This window comes from Westerdykella ornata (assembly GCF_010094085.1).
Source record: "Westerdykella ornata strain CBS 379.55 unplaced genomic scaffold EI97scaffold_26, whole genome shotgun sequence".
Classification (NCBI taxonomy): Eukaryota; Fungi; Ascomycota; class Dothideomycetes; order Pleosporales; family Sporormiaceae; genus Westerdykella; species Westerdykella ornata.
The window spans coordinates 50,742-64,213 of record NW_022986876.1 but is presented as its reverse complement, the minus strand read 5'-3'; the positions used below and the strand labels follow the sequence as shown (position 1 = coordinate 64,213).

The window sequence follows — 13,472 nt, the reverse complement described above, 5'->3', positions numbered from 1 at the left end:
ATCAATCAGTACAAAGGAAATAAAGGGATATCCAGACAAAGAGATATGAGCTCTAGCACCGTTTGAGTGCGCATATGCAACTTGTCCTATTCACCTCGTCCGTTCTTCCCCCATCCTAGCCTTCTATTGCGCAAAAGCACGAGGGACTTGGAGGTCATCAGCTTTGTGTATCGTGGGCGAGTTCGCAGCCTCGCCTATGAGTTTCCCTCCTTTTTGCCAACGCGGCACCTGTTGCTTCGGCTGGCCGGTAGTTCTATTGAACGGAGATTATAGATACCCGCAGCATGTCAATCAGCACCCGGAGCGAGAACATATGGCTGCACTTATCCCCAGATCTACGCGGTTCATTCGCAGTGCAAGAGTCACATATGATTACCCTGCCGGCGGATGTAACAGCGCCATCCAAAACGCATGATGGAATATGGAACGCAAAATCTCGCCGCGCACCCTCTAGCTACACATCAGGGTCTTAGGGGGCCACAAACCGAGACCGTGAGTGTGCAGGTCACTTGAAGAGGGGTGTGGTGCGGTGAGTGGTGCTGCGCGAACATTCCAACGTCAGTGGAATGTAACATGGAGGGATGACCTCAGGGTACAGCTGTTGATGTAATGCCCTGTACATGCCTACTTGGAAGAGCTACGACAGTAAAGGAGTTAGAAAACAATTCATGGCTTCGTTGTCATCGCCATCGAATGATCGTCAAGCGAATATCATGGCCGACTCTGTGGATAAGACTATACCTTCAGACACTGAGAACTCATGCTTCGAGCTTCTTGTCAAAGAGAAGGAAGAGGGTATCAAGGGTTGGTTGACGGTCTTAGGAGCCTCACTCGTCTATCTCTCAACATTCGGAATCATTAACAGCTTCGGTTTCTTCCAAGAGCTGTATCAGAATACGTACTTAAAAACGACGCCGGCGTCGACGATATCCTTCATTGGAACCATTCAGATCCTGTTGATGAATTTGCTGGCAGCGCCCGCCGGGTCGCTGTTTGACTACTACGGGCTCAAGGTATGTTCAAACCTTCTCACTCAGTGCAACCCAGCTGAATATATATCCTCAGTACTTGTACATTTTCTCTGGAATCGGCACCTCAGGGGGTCTCGTCCTCCTTTCCATCAGCCAACCGACAGTTCTCTGGCAGCTGTTCCTAATCCAAGGCGTCCTCCTTGGTCTCGCCATCGCTTTTGGCGCCCAACCCGCCCTAGTGGTCGTAGGGCACCACTTTTTCCGCCGTCGAGCCTTAGTCATGGGCATTGTAGCTGCTGCCGGGAGTGTTGGCGGGGTTTGTTTCCCCTTGATATTTGCCCGGTTGACGCCTATGATCGGTTTCGCATGGTCGGTGCGGCTGGTGGCGCTGGTTATACTGTGAGTGCGCTTCGAACCTAAGGAGCATTGGAACCGATAGAACGCTGAGACCTAAAGGACCTGTTACATCGTTGCCTTGTGCATCTCATCGACGAAGAGTATCCAACAACCGCTCAGTAAGCTCAGCGAACTTCTAGACTTCAGAGGTTTCTTGGATTCGAGATACTCGGTACTAGCACTGGGGGCATTTGTCACGATGCTGGGGCAGTTCGTCCCCTACTACTATATCAGTGAGTCCTACTTGTCCTTGGGAAGAAAAAAGAAGAAGACTGACTGCAACAAGCTTCCTACTGCGTTGCAGCCAACCCTTCATCGCCGGCAAAAGTCTTCCTCCTCCCCGCAATGAACGCCGCCAGCATCGTCGGCAGAATTCTGTACGTCGAGTCTTCCCCAGAGTCCCCCTGCCCATCTCAGCTCCTCACAACATCCATCCTAATCCTTCCCCAGCGGCGGTCTCGCAGCCGACGACACCGGCCCGGCCAACATCGTCTATCCCATGACCCTCCTCTCCGGCATCCAATGCCTCGCCATGTGGCTTGTGACCAGCGACCCGGGCGTTCTCCTCGCCTTCGCCAGTCTCTACGGCTTCTGCTCTGGCGTCTTCATTGCAGTGTTGCCAGTCATTGTGGCGCAGATATCTCCAGAGTGTAAGCTTGGAGGGAGGATTGGTGCATTTTATTCCGTGTTGGCGATTGCACAGCTAGTGGGGTCACCCATTGCAGGCGCGTTGATTAGGGATGTGGGCGACGGTGTGGGAGAGGGCCGTGCGTATATGGGGTTGATTGTTTTTGCGGTAAGTGTGGTAGATAGGGTTATATTGTAGGGGTCGAGGAACTGACTGTGAATGTAGGGTATCACGCTCATGGTTGGAGGGATAATCATCTTTCTAGCGCGGTGGCTGCAGATAGGAACTTGAGGAAGAGATTGTAGACTGTTGAAATTGTATTGTTGTTTCATGAAATGCCTGGGTATCGTATGCAAATGCAAGAACGCCTATCCTCCCAACATGGCTCCCATCGCAGATTCCTCATCATCAATTGCCCTTCTTCTTCTTCTTTTTCTTCCTCTGATTATTCTTCTTCGCCGGCGCCTCTCCTTCCGCCTTCTCCTCGCCCCCCATTCCCGCAGCTCTCATCTTGACTTTCCCATAAATCTTTATGATCTCCTCTTCGAATGCTTGCTTCTCTAGCCTATACAACGCCATCGTTGCTCTGGCATCCTCGACGGAACTGTGAGCTCCAACCTGTATCTCTACGCCCAAAAGCTTTTCCACCAATGTTTTCAACGACGGCGTCCGTCCAGGGATGTAGGCCAGTTCACGGAACTTGGAAAATTTCGATGTGTCACGGATATAGCGCTTGTCGTGTTTAAGTAACAAGGCGTCTAGGTCGTTCTTGACAGCATGTCCAACCAGTATCCTGCCTTCCAGCAGCGTCTTGATATCTTTGTGTACTTGCTTGAAGGGCCGCGCAAAGTCGTGGCGTAGGTGTTTGGGCTCGATGCCGGAGACTGCGGTGCGGTAATCTGTCACGGGGACTTTGACTTGGACGTAGGAATCATATAACTGGTGGCCGTGATAGTTTACAACGCTGACGCGGGCGAGGGCAGAGTCGCGGTCGGGTTCAGGACCTGTACCAACCATTTCGCAGTCGATCGCTATGTATTTCCCTGGTAGGGCAGTTTGGGAGAATCCTTCGTTCTCAATGTCTGGGTGCGAAGCGGAAGGGGCGAGGACAGAGATCGATTCGGCGGTCGCCTTGGGATCCGAGAGAAGGGAAGGCTGCTTCAGCGACGGCATCGAGACGCTTCGATGCAGCGTCTTCGCATCATGGTGTTTGATAGACGCGCCTAGTGACGCAGGTTCCTCCATTTTCTGCCTCTTCCTCGGTGTGAATTTCCGTGTAGTTTGATCGTGTTTTATTATACCGTTTGAAGCGGCTTTGGAAGTAGTCGCTCCATTCACGTCGGAGGATCTCTTGCGCTTGAGAGAGGTCGATGAATCGCTGGAAGTGGACTTGGAGGATTGGAGCGTTTTCTGCAGCTTCTTCCAGTTGCTGGAGAGGTTCTGAAGTTCGATTGGCGCCATCGTTATATATCATCGATCCGTCATCGCGGCTGATGTCTCCGTTTGTCGAAGTCGGTATGAGCGGGGTGGAAGTGAATTCACCGCCGTCCAAAATGTTCATGAGGATGGTCTGTGCGCTTATCACATGACTCTCAACGGCGATCTGAACCCGGGTGCGGCGCGGCTGTCTTCAAGTAGGATGCGACTGGTGGCCAAACACCATCACGACGACAATTATCCACAACGCGACTCAAAATTCGCGATCGTTGCATAGCTGGTGTCGCATCGCACCATGGCTCCCAGGGAAAGCTCTCACGAGCCTTCTGGCACACCTGTACCGGTGGAAAGGGGATTTGCCACTATAAACACGCTGAGGTGTGTAGAATCTCACATCAAGATTATGGTGATGATAGCTGATGTGCGGTGTGCAGGGTGGGAATGAAAGCGATTGTTGAGAAGGTGAGTGCGGCTTGAGCCACTGCGATGTGCATGTTCCAGGGTGCCTACGGTCCCAACCATCCAGTCCCCAACATCCCGCTACCCACATAGAAATGAATTTCGCTGCAAAACTGCGCCCCTGGAGTATACGCCTGACAAGCTTCTAGGATGGCGAGAAACGCAAAGCAGAAATCCTATCCATGCAGCACCGTGGAGGGCAACTCAAGATATATGTTCACTATGAAGACTTCAACAAGCGTCTCGACGAGTGGATACCGGCCACTCGCATAGACTTCACGAAAGAGGTGGAATGGCCTGCTCCAGAGAAACCGGATAAAAAGAAGTCCGGCGGCCAAAAGAAAGATACGCCGGGAAAGGCAGATCAGAAGAATCTCAAGCGATCGAGGAGCAAGCTTGATAGGGAGATCTCGGCAACCCCTTCAGAGGCCAGCGTGAACCTCGCTGGGAAGGCACAGCGTCCGTCGAAAGCTGGGGCTGAGGGCAAGGAAGTTCTAGTCACTACTGCCGAAGTCGATGGCTCCCCCAAAGGGGATGATGAAGACATGGACCTGGTGGACGTGCAGGACGCCGCAGCTTTGGCCAAGGCAAAGCCTCCGCAGCCCTTTTCCCGAGAGGATGAAATTGAAAGACTCCGAGAGGGTGGATCCATGACACAGAACCAGACGGAGATCTCACGTGTCCGAAACTTGGAAAAGATTCAGATGGGAAAGTACGAGATAGAACCATGGTACTTTTCGCCCTATCCAATCGACTTTGTGGACTCCGAGATGGTCTACATATGCGAGTTCTGCCTCTCATACTATGGCGAGGAGACAGCGTTCACACGGCATCGCCAGAAATGCACACTCATGCATCCTCCAGGCAACGAGATCTACCGCGACAAGGACATCTCGTTCTTTGAGATCGACGGCCGCCGTCAACGGACTTGGTGCAGAAACCTCTGTCTCCTGTCGAAACTGTTCCTGGACCACAAAACCCTCTACTACGACGTGGACCCCTTCCTCTTCTACTGCATGTGCACCCGCGACGAGTACGGATGCCATCTAGTGGGCTACTTCAGTAAAGAAAAGGAGTCCGCCGACAACTACAACGTCGCCTGTATCCTCACGCTTCCTCAATATCAACGCCGCGGCTTCGGTAAACTTCTCATCGACTTCTCCTACCTTCTATCCAAACGCGAAGGCAAATCCGGTTCCCCAGAAAAACCCCTATCCGATCTTGGATTATTGGGGTACCGCGCCTATTGGCAGGAGACAATAGTCGACTTGCTACTCGAAGCGAAGGAGCAGGGCAAGCATGAAGCGAATATCGAGGAATTGGCGTCACCGTCGATGACCGCCATGACGACAAACGATGTGCTGCATACTTTACAAAATCTGAATATGCTGAGGTATAACAGGAATGGCCATGTTATTGTATTGACGGATGCGGTGATTGAGCAACGGGAGAGGCAGAAGGCGAAGGAGAAACTCAAGGGGAAGAGGAGTATTGATCCGGATAAGTTGATTTGGAAGCCGCCGGTGTTTACCGCGTCTGCGAGGACTTGGAATTGGTGAGATGGCGCTTGGTTTGGGATGGGACTTTGGTGTCGGCCTGGGTGCCGGTTCGGGGTGGTTAGGATATGTTATTAGCAAGGCGTTGGTGGTGTGCTTCTTATACAGGTTGAATGATACCAATATCTATCTCGGGTATCAACATCTTATGAATGGACTGGTCTCAATAGACAAGCGACTGTCGCTGTGCTGCTGTGCTAGAGTTACATCGCCCAGCAGTTCCCATCCCACCGCAAAGGCCACTACGTTCTCTCGCCCGAGAGCCGAATCCCGTTACCGCCCTACGGTCAGCAACGGCGCTTCCACGATGCCCCGCCCCATCAAGGCAACGCCCCTTCGCAACATCGCATCCTTCCCAACTCCCCACTGTCAGATTCTTTTTATTTTTACCTTTTCTTTATAGGATTATATTTTGCGTAAAATTGCAAGAAGAACGCGGTTGTGTAGTGTAGTGGTGATCACTCCGGATTTTGATCACTTTCGACCAAAACTTCCGGCAACCCCGGTTCGAGCCCGGGCACGACCTTTTTTTTTCCATATTTTTCCGCATACGAATTCTCTTCCACCCCTTCTGTTTTCTGGCCTGCGGAAAGAACGTTTCGCATTCTGTGACGGCAATTTTTGTACCAATTGTCCTTTAGGGTGTCGCAAAGAAACCTAAACCCCAGAACATACCGCTTCTCTGCAAAATGCATAGATAAGTCTTCACAATACTTTCCTGGAGATACATAGATGTACCTGAAGGGGGACGTTGTTCATTTCTTGGCCAAACGATATGCACATTATCTGCTCGGGAGCAGATGAACTTGGTTACGCGCTTCCAATCTGTTCAGATTCGGCGTTGTTACCAATGCAGTGCTAGTCTATGCCCACTGAACAAGTCTTATTAAGTAGCCCAGTATGACCCCATTATCTCGCCTCATGCTTGAGCTTGACAGAGAGCCAAACACTGGCGGCAAGCATTACGGGCAACAGCCCAACAGCGAGCACCGGCGAAACAGTGACCACAGCAGGCCGCGTAGGCTTCTGCATCATCTGATTGATTTCACTCTCCAGCCTCTCCGCCATTTTCTCCTTGGAAAACTCCGAGATCACTCTCTCTCGTCCCCATCTGCCCATCTCCTTTAGCCTTTCCTCGCCTTCGCCGTCCTCAAGCGCGATCCGCATTACTTCAGTCCAGTCCCCCACTTTCCTCACGTCACGTAGCCAGCCAGTCTGTCCACTGATGACTGTCTCCGTCGGCCCTCCCTCGTTTGCAGCCAGGACTGGCGTCCCTGCCAACATGGCCTCGAGGGGCACAATACCGAAGTGCTCATTGCGAGGTGTGTACACCAGAAGCCGGGAAGTCGCAAGAAGCGTAGTCTTGAATGCGTTCGGTACTGAGTGAAGGAAGAGAACCGCAATATCGTCTGGTACGCTCTGGGCGGTGATAACCGTCTTTGCAGTCGCGTGCTTGAGCTTCAGGGAATCGGCCAGTTCGCAGAGCTCATTATAGGTGTGCAGATTCTCGGCGACGCGTGGGTCGTAACCGCCAGCGATGACGAGCCTTGTATCTTTCCGCTCATCGTCCGACAGTCCTGCATATGCTTTGATGGCCAGAGCAACATCCTTCTTCTTCTCGAAGCGGTTTATGCTGAGAAGAACCTTCTTTTTCGGCCATAACGGCTTGTGCACCTGAATGATATCCTCCGTGCTTGTATCGACACATGGGTAGACCACGCCTGGTTCGCGGTGCTTCAGCCCTGGGAATGCTTGTCCAAACACGCTCTTCGTGAAGTTGCTGTTCACGACAATAGTGTCGCTGCAACCCGTGCTCCAGCTCTCGAGCCAATCAAACGGGCCTCTATAAACCGTCTTCAAGATGCCTCCTTTCTTCGCTAGCAGCTTGTCCGGGAAGTGGCAGTAAAAGATGATCCGGACGCTCGGATGCAGGAGACGAAGGAGGGGTATTCCGGCGCTGAGTTGATCGACGAAGAATGCGGACGGTTTCAGGCTCTTCAGTTCGGAGGTGAACAAGGCAATCGTAAGGATCAGGTGCAATTGGCGGAGGATGGCGCATAGTATCGCGAATCGACCGAAGATGGTAGGTGGGACGATGGTGTTTCCGCGCACCCGCACATCGAGGGTTCCTTTACATCAAAGGCGAGTCTCAGCTACCTTTCTCCGAACATGAGCATGGGATTTTGAGCGCGGCAAGGCGCTTACCATCGCGGGCTTCGTCGAAACAGTGTTGTGGATCGCAGTGCGATGTGAAGATTGTGACTTTATGGCCGCGATTCTGCAGCCCGACGGCAGCGTCTATAACGAGGCGCTCGGCACCGCCGATGCCTAGGTCGGGGTGGAAGAACACTACGTTCTGGTTTTTGGAGGACATTGTTTGTTGGAGAGAAGAACTCCAGAGGCAGATGGATACGTGTTGCGCCAACCGCCGCGAAGGCGTCAACAGCAAGCGCTAGGCCTCATTTGGCCAAGATCACCCGGCCACTGGGATAACCTAGGTATGTATGATCACCTTAATCCAACATCCAACAACCACGACACATGATCCACCCGTTCTCCCCTACTACACGTTAGGCTACTCAAAGGACAAGAGTCCTGCAGTGGACACTGTGGATAACCCTGTACCAGAGCGAAGTGCTGGTCATTAAAAGACGTACAATATGAGCCGAAGGAGCTTGAGGCAACCTTAACCGCGTCTTCACGCATCGGTGACGGGAAATCATGGGTCAAGGCTTCTCTCTCACCACGCTTTCGGCCGGCTCAGCGGGCATCGATGTACCTGAGCTTGCCGACCTGCAATATGAAAAGAGTCTTGGAGCTGCACGGTTTATGAAGACAGTCCGCGCTCGGCATAAGGATGGACTCGTCGTTGCAAGAGTGGTGATGAAACCATACGCTCATTTGAATCTCGATATCTACGTAAAGAGACTTCTGGGTTAGCACTCTCCGTCACCACCCTTACTCCCACGCTAATGCTGTTACAGAGGAAAGGAAGATACTGGCCGATGTCCCTAATGCACTGGCATATCATCGAGTTCTTGAGACTGGTATTGGTGGCTACCTTGTTCGCCAGTATATCAACAGCTCTCTCTACGACCGTCTGAGTACCCGTCCGTTCTTGGAAGAGATCGAAAAAAAGTGGCTGTCATTCCAGCTCTTGTGTGCAGTGCGTGATTGCCATGCGCGCAACATATACCATGGCGACATCAAGACAGAAAACGTCCTTGTCACCTCCTGGAACTGGCTGTACTTGACTGATTTTTCATCCTCTTACAAACCCGCGTATCTCCCAGAGGATAATCCTGCTGATTTCTCCTTCTACTTTGACATGTCTGGGCGGCGTACTTGTTACCTAGCGCCCGAACGGTTCTTACCGCCTGGGGAGCAGCCTGAAGGCGACCACAACATCACGTGGGCGATGGACATCTTCAGCACAGGATGCGTTATCGCTGAACTCTTCCTCGAGGCTCCCATATTTTCACTCAGCCAGCTGTTCAAGTACCGACAACGAGAATATGACCCAACACATTCGCATCTCAGTAAGATACATGATGCCAGCGTTCGAGAGCTCGTGGCACATATGATTCAGTTGGACCCGAACTCACGCTTGTCCGCGGAAGACTACCTCAAGTATTGGGAAGGCAAGGCATTTCCGAGTTATTTTTATGGTTTCCTTCACCAGTACATGCACTCTCTCACGGACCCCAGCTCCGGTCGGAAGCCGGTGACGACAGCATCCGAGCATCTTGGTGAACCTGATGAGAGGATAGATCAGATCTACAATGACTTTGACAAGATCTCAACCCTACTCTCCGAATCCGATGGGACTGGACCTAGGAAGCCACAGCACCGTATTCCCAAGCCGAACGACAGACTTTTCCCGCTTACGATCGATATTCCGAACTACCAACATCTTGCTTCTCCAACGCCAAGTCTATCCGTTGATGATGGGAACTTGATATTTCTCACGGCCATCGTGTCCTGCATACGGGGCACAGCTAGAGCCTCTGCTCGTCTCCGCGGGTTCGAGCTGCTCCTGGCCTTCGCTGAGAGACTGACCGACGAGGCAAAGCTGGACCGTGTGGTTCCGTATGTTGCGAACCTGTTGTTGGATAAATCCGATCTGGTAAAGATCGGAGCGCTACGCACTTTGACACAGATCCTCGCGATGGTGCAGGTGGTCTCACCTATCAATGCATATGTCTTTCCGGAGTATATCCTTCCAAGACTGGAGCCCTATCTACCTGATTCTTCTACGGACCAACCAAGCACACTTGTCCGTATGCACTATGCATGGTGTATCGGAAGTCTTGCGACGACAGCGGCACGATACCTGGACATGATTCAGGCTCTCCGTACAGATGGCTCCTTAGCTACTGCGGATGTCAGTGGGGAAGATACCCTGACGTCGTCCATTCATCGAAATCAGTTCGACCTTGACCGGCATAATCTGCTTGAATCATTTGAGAAGCACACCAAGGCGCTTCTCACCGATCCAGATCCATCGGTACGGCGGGCAATGCTCAGATCCGTTTCTGAACTTTGCGTGTTCTTCGGCAGCCCCAGAGCGAATGATGTGATTTTAAGCCATCTGAACACCTACCTGAATGACCCTGATTGGATGCTGAAATGCGCCTTCTTCGAGGCCATTGTAGGAGTGGCAGTTTTCGTCGGAGGCGCCAGCCTTGAGGGCTTCATCCTACCGTTGATGGTGCAAGCTCTCACAGACCCAGAAGAATTCGTCATTGAAAAGGTGATCCGAGCCTTTTCTTCCATTGCAGAGCTCGGCCTTTTTCAGAGGTCAACGACCTGGGAACTCACTGACATTGTGGCTCGTCTAACAATGCATCCCAATATATGGATCCGAGAAGCGGCTGCTCAGTTCATTGCTGCCGCATCAAAATACTTGTCTGTTGCGGACACACACAGCATCCTGGTTAACCTGGTGAGACCGTACCTTAAGATTGTACCACTGGACTACTCAGAGTTGCGAATTCTCGATTCCCTAAGAAGACCGTTGCCCAGGCCGGTCTTGGAAATGGCCTATCACTGGGCGTCCCAATCACAGAAAGGCCTCTTTTGGCCTGCTGCACGACAGCAACAGACATTCAGCTTTGGATCATCAGACGATACCTTGCCAACGATATCCGGACGCGAGCTGGATTTTAAGGCGTTGCAAAGAGTCGCAAGAAATGACGAAGACGAGCAATGGCTGCGCAAGTTACGAGCCACCGGTATGACTGTGGAGGATGAGTTTAAGTTGGTAGCGCTACGAGAGTTTATATGGAGAGTAAATCAGCGGCGACGGTCAGATGTAGCCAGCTCGGAAACCCCGGTGTTCAGTAAGATCTTCGCACTGAAAGATCTGGGAATTATCCCAGAAACCGTACTCTTCGAAACGAACGCGCGCGAGGTTGTGGAGCAGGTACGAAGTACACCTCAGGATAAGCCGGTTGTTCGGGCCCGTACTATTGCGGACGCATTGCGAGATGCAACTTCGGATGCTGACGCTAGCGCTCCAGAGAGCCCTACAATGGGCACTCCACGAGGAACGATATCATCTGATGGGGCCCGAGGTCGTCCAGTGCCTCTCCCTGCTCGGACGAAGATTACATCGTCACCAAGCGACATTCCCTCGTCGGTGGAATCACGGCGGAACTCCCTCCAGATTCCGCGAGGCTCGCCCGGTATTCAGTCACCTGTTGGGTCGGTAGCCGGTAGTGAAAACTCTCGTCTCCTGCGCCATCAGAGCAGCGCGCTGAATCTCCTCAAGGCAGGCGAAAACAAGGCCTTGCCGGACATTGCAACGACGTCAATGAATGCAGTTGGAAGAGTTGACGGAATATCAGCGCGAGATATTTCTCGATCGAGACAGAACACCTCAGCCTTAGCTGCGGAGCGACGAGCCCGAAGCCCTTCTGCCATACGGTTCAGAGAGGCGCACAATTACCGCAAGAATAACCCAGCGGTGCTGAAACTGCTTGACTCTATGTTGGCTGATAATCTGCCGCCCAGCGATTTGGAATTCGGTCCCCGCATTCAGACCCCTACAACTCGGCAGCCCATCAGATACAGAGACAAGCAACCAAATGCGAGTGGAGTACCCTGGAGACCGGAGGGGGGACTGGTAGCCATTTTTGGGGAGCACACCGGCCCTATTAGCCGTGTATTGGTCGCTCCAGATCATACGTTCTTCATCACTGGGTCCGATGACGGCACCGTCAAAATATGGGATACCTCCAGGTTGGAGCGGAACGTTAATCGGCGCTCCAGGCAAACATACCGACTGGGCGATGGAGTGAAGGTAACGAGTCTGACTTTCCTTGAACAGACCTACTGTTTCGCCGCTACGGGCAGCGATGGTATCGTTCACATAGTGCGGGTTAACTACTACCAAGGGCATGACGGTGCTGCCAAGTTCTCTAGACTCCAGGTACTACGAGAACATCAACTTCCTGAAGGCGACTATGCTGTGTGGTCAGAGCACTACAATGAAGAAAACAAATCTGTTCTGCTTCTGGCGACAAACACTTCGAAGATAATTGCGTTGGACATTAGGAGCATGGACGAGTTGTTCACTTTAAGAAATCCTCTAAACCATGGTACTCCAACGTGTTTTGCCGTCGACAGAAAGCACCAGTGGTTTGTTCTGGGCACATCCCATGGTGTGCTCGACCTTTGGGATCTCCGATTCAAGCTCCGACTGAAAGGATGGGTATTCCATGGGGCCGCTCCAATCCATAGGCTCGTCCTGCCAAAGTATAGGAGATCAAGGCTGTACGTTGCTGGGGGTTCCGGGCAGGGCGAAATAACCGTGTGGGATGTTTCAAAGATGGTCTGGAGAGGACTTTATCGCACTAGTACAGCAAAGGATATCGGATCAAAGAGTACAACGCTCATAGACCTTGACGAGGAGAAATCTGGCGGCATGCTCGGCCGATTCTCTACCAGCCTCGAGCCTACGGCCAACTCTGCTCCAGATTCTGGAATTCGAGCGGTCGTCGTGAACTGGCAAAGCGGGATAGAAGGCGAAAAAAATGACTTTCTCATTACGTCCGGGCCGGATTGGAAGGTGCGATATTGGGACTCTTCACGTTCAGGTACATCTGTTATCGTCAGCGGCTTGGAGGGAGAAGAGATGAGACCGCATTACAGTGTCACTCGGACATCTGACCCCGACACAATCACTATCATCGAGAAGTCGATTCAGTCACAGCCTCAACCGTCGAGCGGGAGAGAAAGCAGAACTTCAAATACGTCAGCGAAGAGAGCAGCTCCGAAACCCCAACGATCAATCCCGTTGATGAATCTGCAACAGCAGCTGCTCAAGGGGCATATGGATACTATCCTGGATGTTGCCATGATTGAACAGCCTTATGGGATGATCATTAGTGTGGACAGAAGCGGCATGATATATCTCTACAGTTGAAAGCCCGTTTCGGCTGAACAGTAATGAAGACTTCGGTGTCAGCCACATTCATCAGCTGTGGGAATGTGTGACGCCAGTTTCTCAGTTCCACCCAACCCGCCAGGATACATTACAGGACCGGTCAAAGCCGCCACCCAGAAGCCAAAAGAAGGTCTATGATACGCACCACGGCGTTTTGGAACTGGGATATAAGCAATCCAGGGACCATCCTCTGATCCCCATCGCAGACACTACGTCAAACCACGGTTACCCTTCAACGGCTAACTGACAAACACTGCATCAACACGCTAGCCTTCCACACCCGCCATGACGGCACGCGATCCATCACCATCACGCCAAACAAAGACCGTAAGCAGTGCCCCCCATGCAATAAATGGTTCCTCGATCGCAGAGACCTCGAACTCCCTCGTTGGGGGTTTCAGAGTGGGTGGGATGTCCACGCTATGTGTTTTGCGAATGAGGACGAGCATTGGCATGGTACAAGTGAGAGACATGAGAGGTGTTTTGTTAGGGGGTTCTGGAAGTGTCTAAGGGAGGAGGGCGGTTGGAAGGCGGAGGCGATGGAGGGGCATGATAGGGAGTGGCATTGGTGAATA

General features: G+C 52.2%; 5 protein-coding genes and 1 non-coding gene across 6 annotated transcripts; 4 read left to right on the top strand and 2 right to left on the bottom strand.

Moving 5' to 3' along the window:
* Positions 1-713: 713 nt before the first annotated feature.
* On the top strand, positions 714-2,193 carry EI97DRAFT_383499 (MFS general substrate transporter; the record flags this gene model as incomplete). Its single annotated transcript, XM_033795915.1, has 5 exons — positions 714-1,013; positions 1,066-1,370; positions 1,428-1,600; positions 1,654-1,744; positions 1,818-2,193. 5 exons carry the CDS (start codon positions 714-716, stop codon positions 2,191-2,193), a joined length of 1,245 nt encoding a protein of 414 aa, XP_033651053.1.
* Positions 2,194-2,212: 19 nt separating this feature from the next.
* Positions 2,213-3,512, bottom strand: EI97DRAFT_152434 (uncharacterized protein). Its single transcript, XM_033793272.1, has one exon. It carries the CDS (start codon positions 3,454-3,456, stop codon positions 2,404-2,406), a length of 1,053 nt encoding a protein of 350 aa, XP_033651052.1. The 5' UTR covers positions 3,457-3,512; the 3' UTR covers positions 2,213-2,403.
* A 135-nt stretch (positions 3,513-3,647) lies between these two features.
* On the top strand, positions 3,648-5,586 carry EI97DRAFT_435935 (uncharacterized protein). The gene is made up of 3 exons (XM_033798980.1): positions 3,648-3,810; positions 3,867-3,894; positions 4,041-5,586. Exons 1-3 carry the CDS (start codon positions 3,728-3,730, stop codon positions 5,448-5,450), a joined length of 1,521 nt encoding a protein of 506 aa, XP_033651051.1. The 5' UTR covers positions 3,648-3,727; the 3' UTR covers positions 5,451-5,586.
* Positions 5,587-5,884: 298 nt separating this feature from the next.
* Positions 5,885-5,973, top strand: EI97DRAFT_t79. Its single transcript has one exon. It is a non-coding gene; the product is annotated as a tRNA-Gln (tRNA).
* Positions 5,974-6,452: 479 nt separating this feature from the next.
* Positions 6,453-7,821, bottom strand: EI97DRAFT_403976 (UDP-Glycosyltransferase/glycogen phosphorylase; the record flags this gene model as incomplete). The annotated part of the gene is made up of 2 exons (XM_033796522.1): positions 6,453-7,576; positions 7,653-7,821. Coding segments are annotated over 2 exons (1,293 nt in total), but the record flags the coding sequence as incomplete, so codon positions are not given.
* Positions 7,822-8,168: 347 nt separating this feature from the next.
* On the top strand, positions 8,169-12,876 carry EI97DRAFT_460944 (ARM repeat-containing protein; the record flags this gene model as incomplete). Its single annotated transcript, XM_033801155.1, has 2 exons — positions 8,169-8,382; positions 8,432-12,876. 2 exons carry the CDS (start codon positions 8,169-8,171, stop codon positions 12,874-12,876), a joined length of 4,659 nt encoding a protein of 1,552 aa, XP_033651049.1.
* Positions 12,877-13,472: the final 596 nt, after the last annotated feature.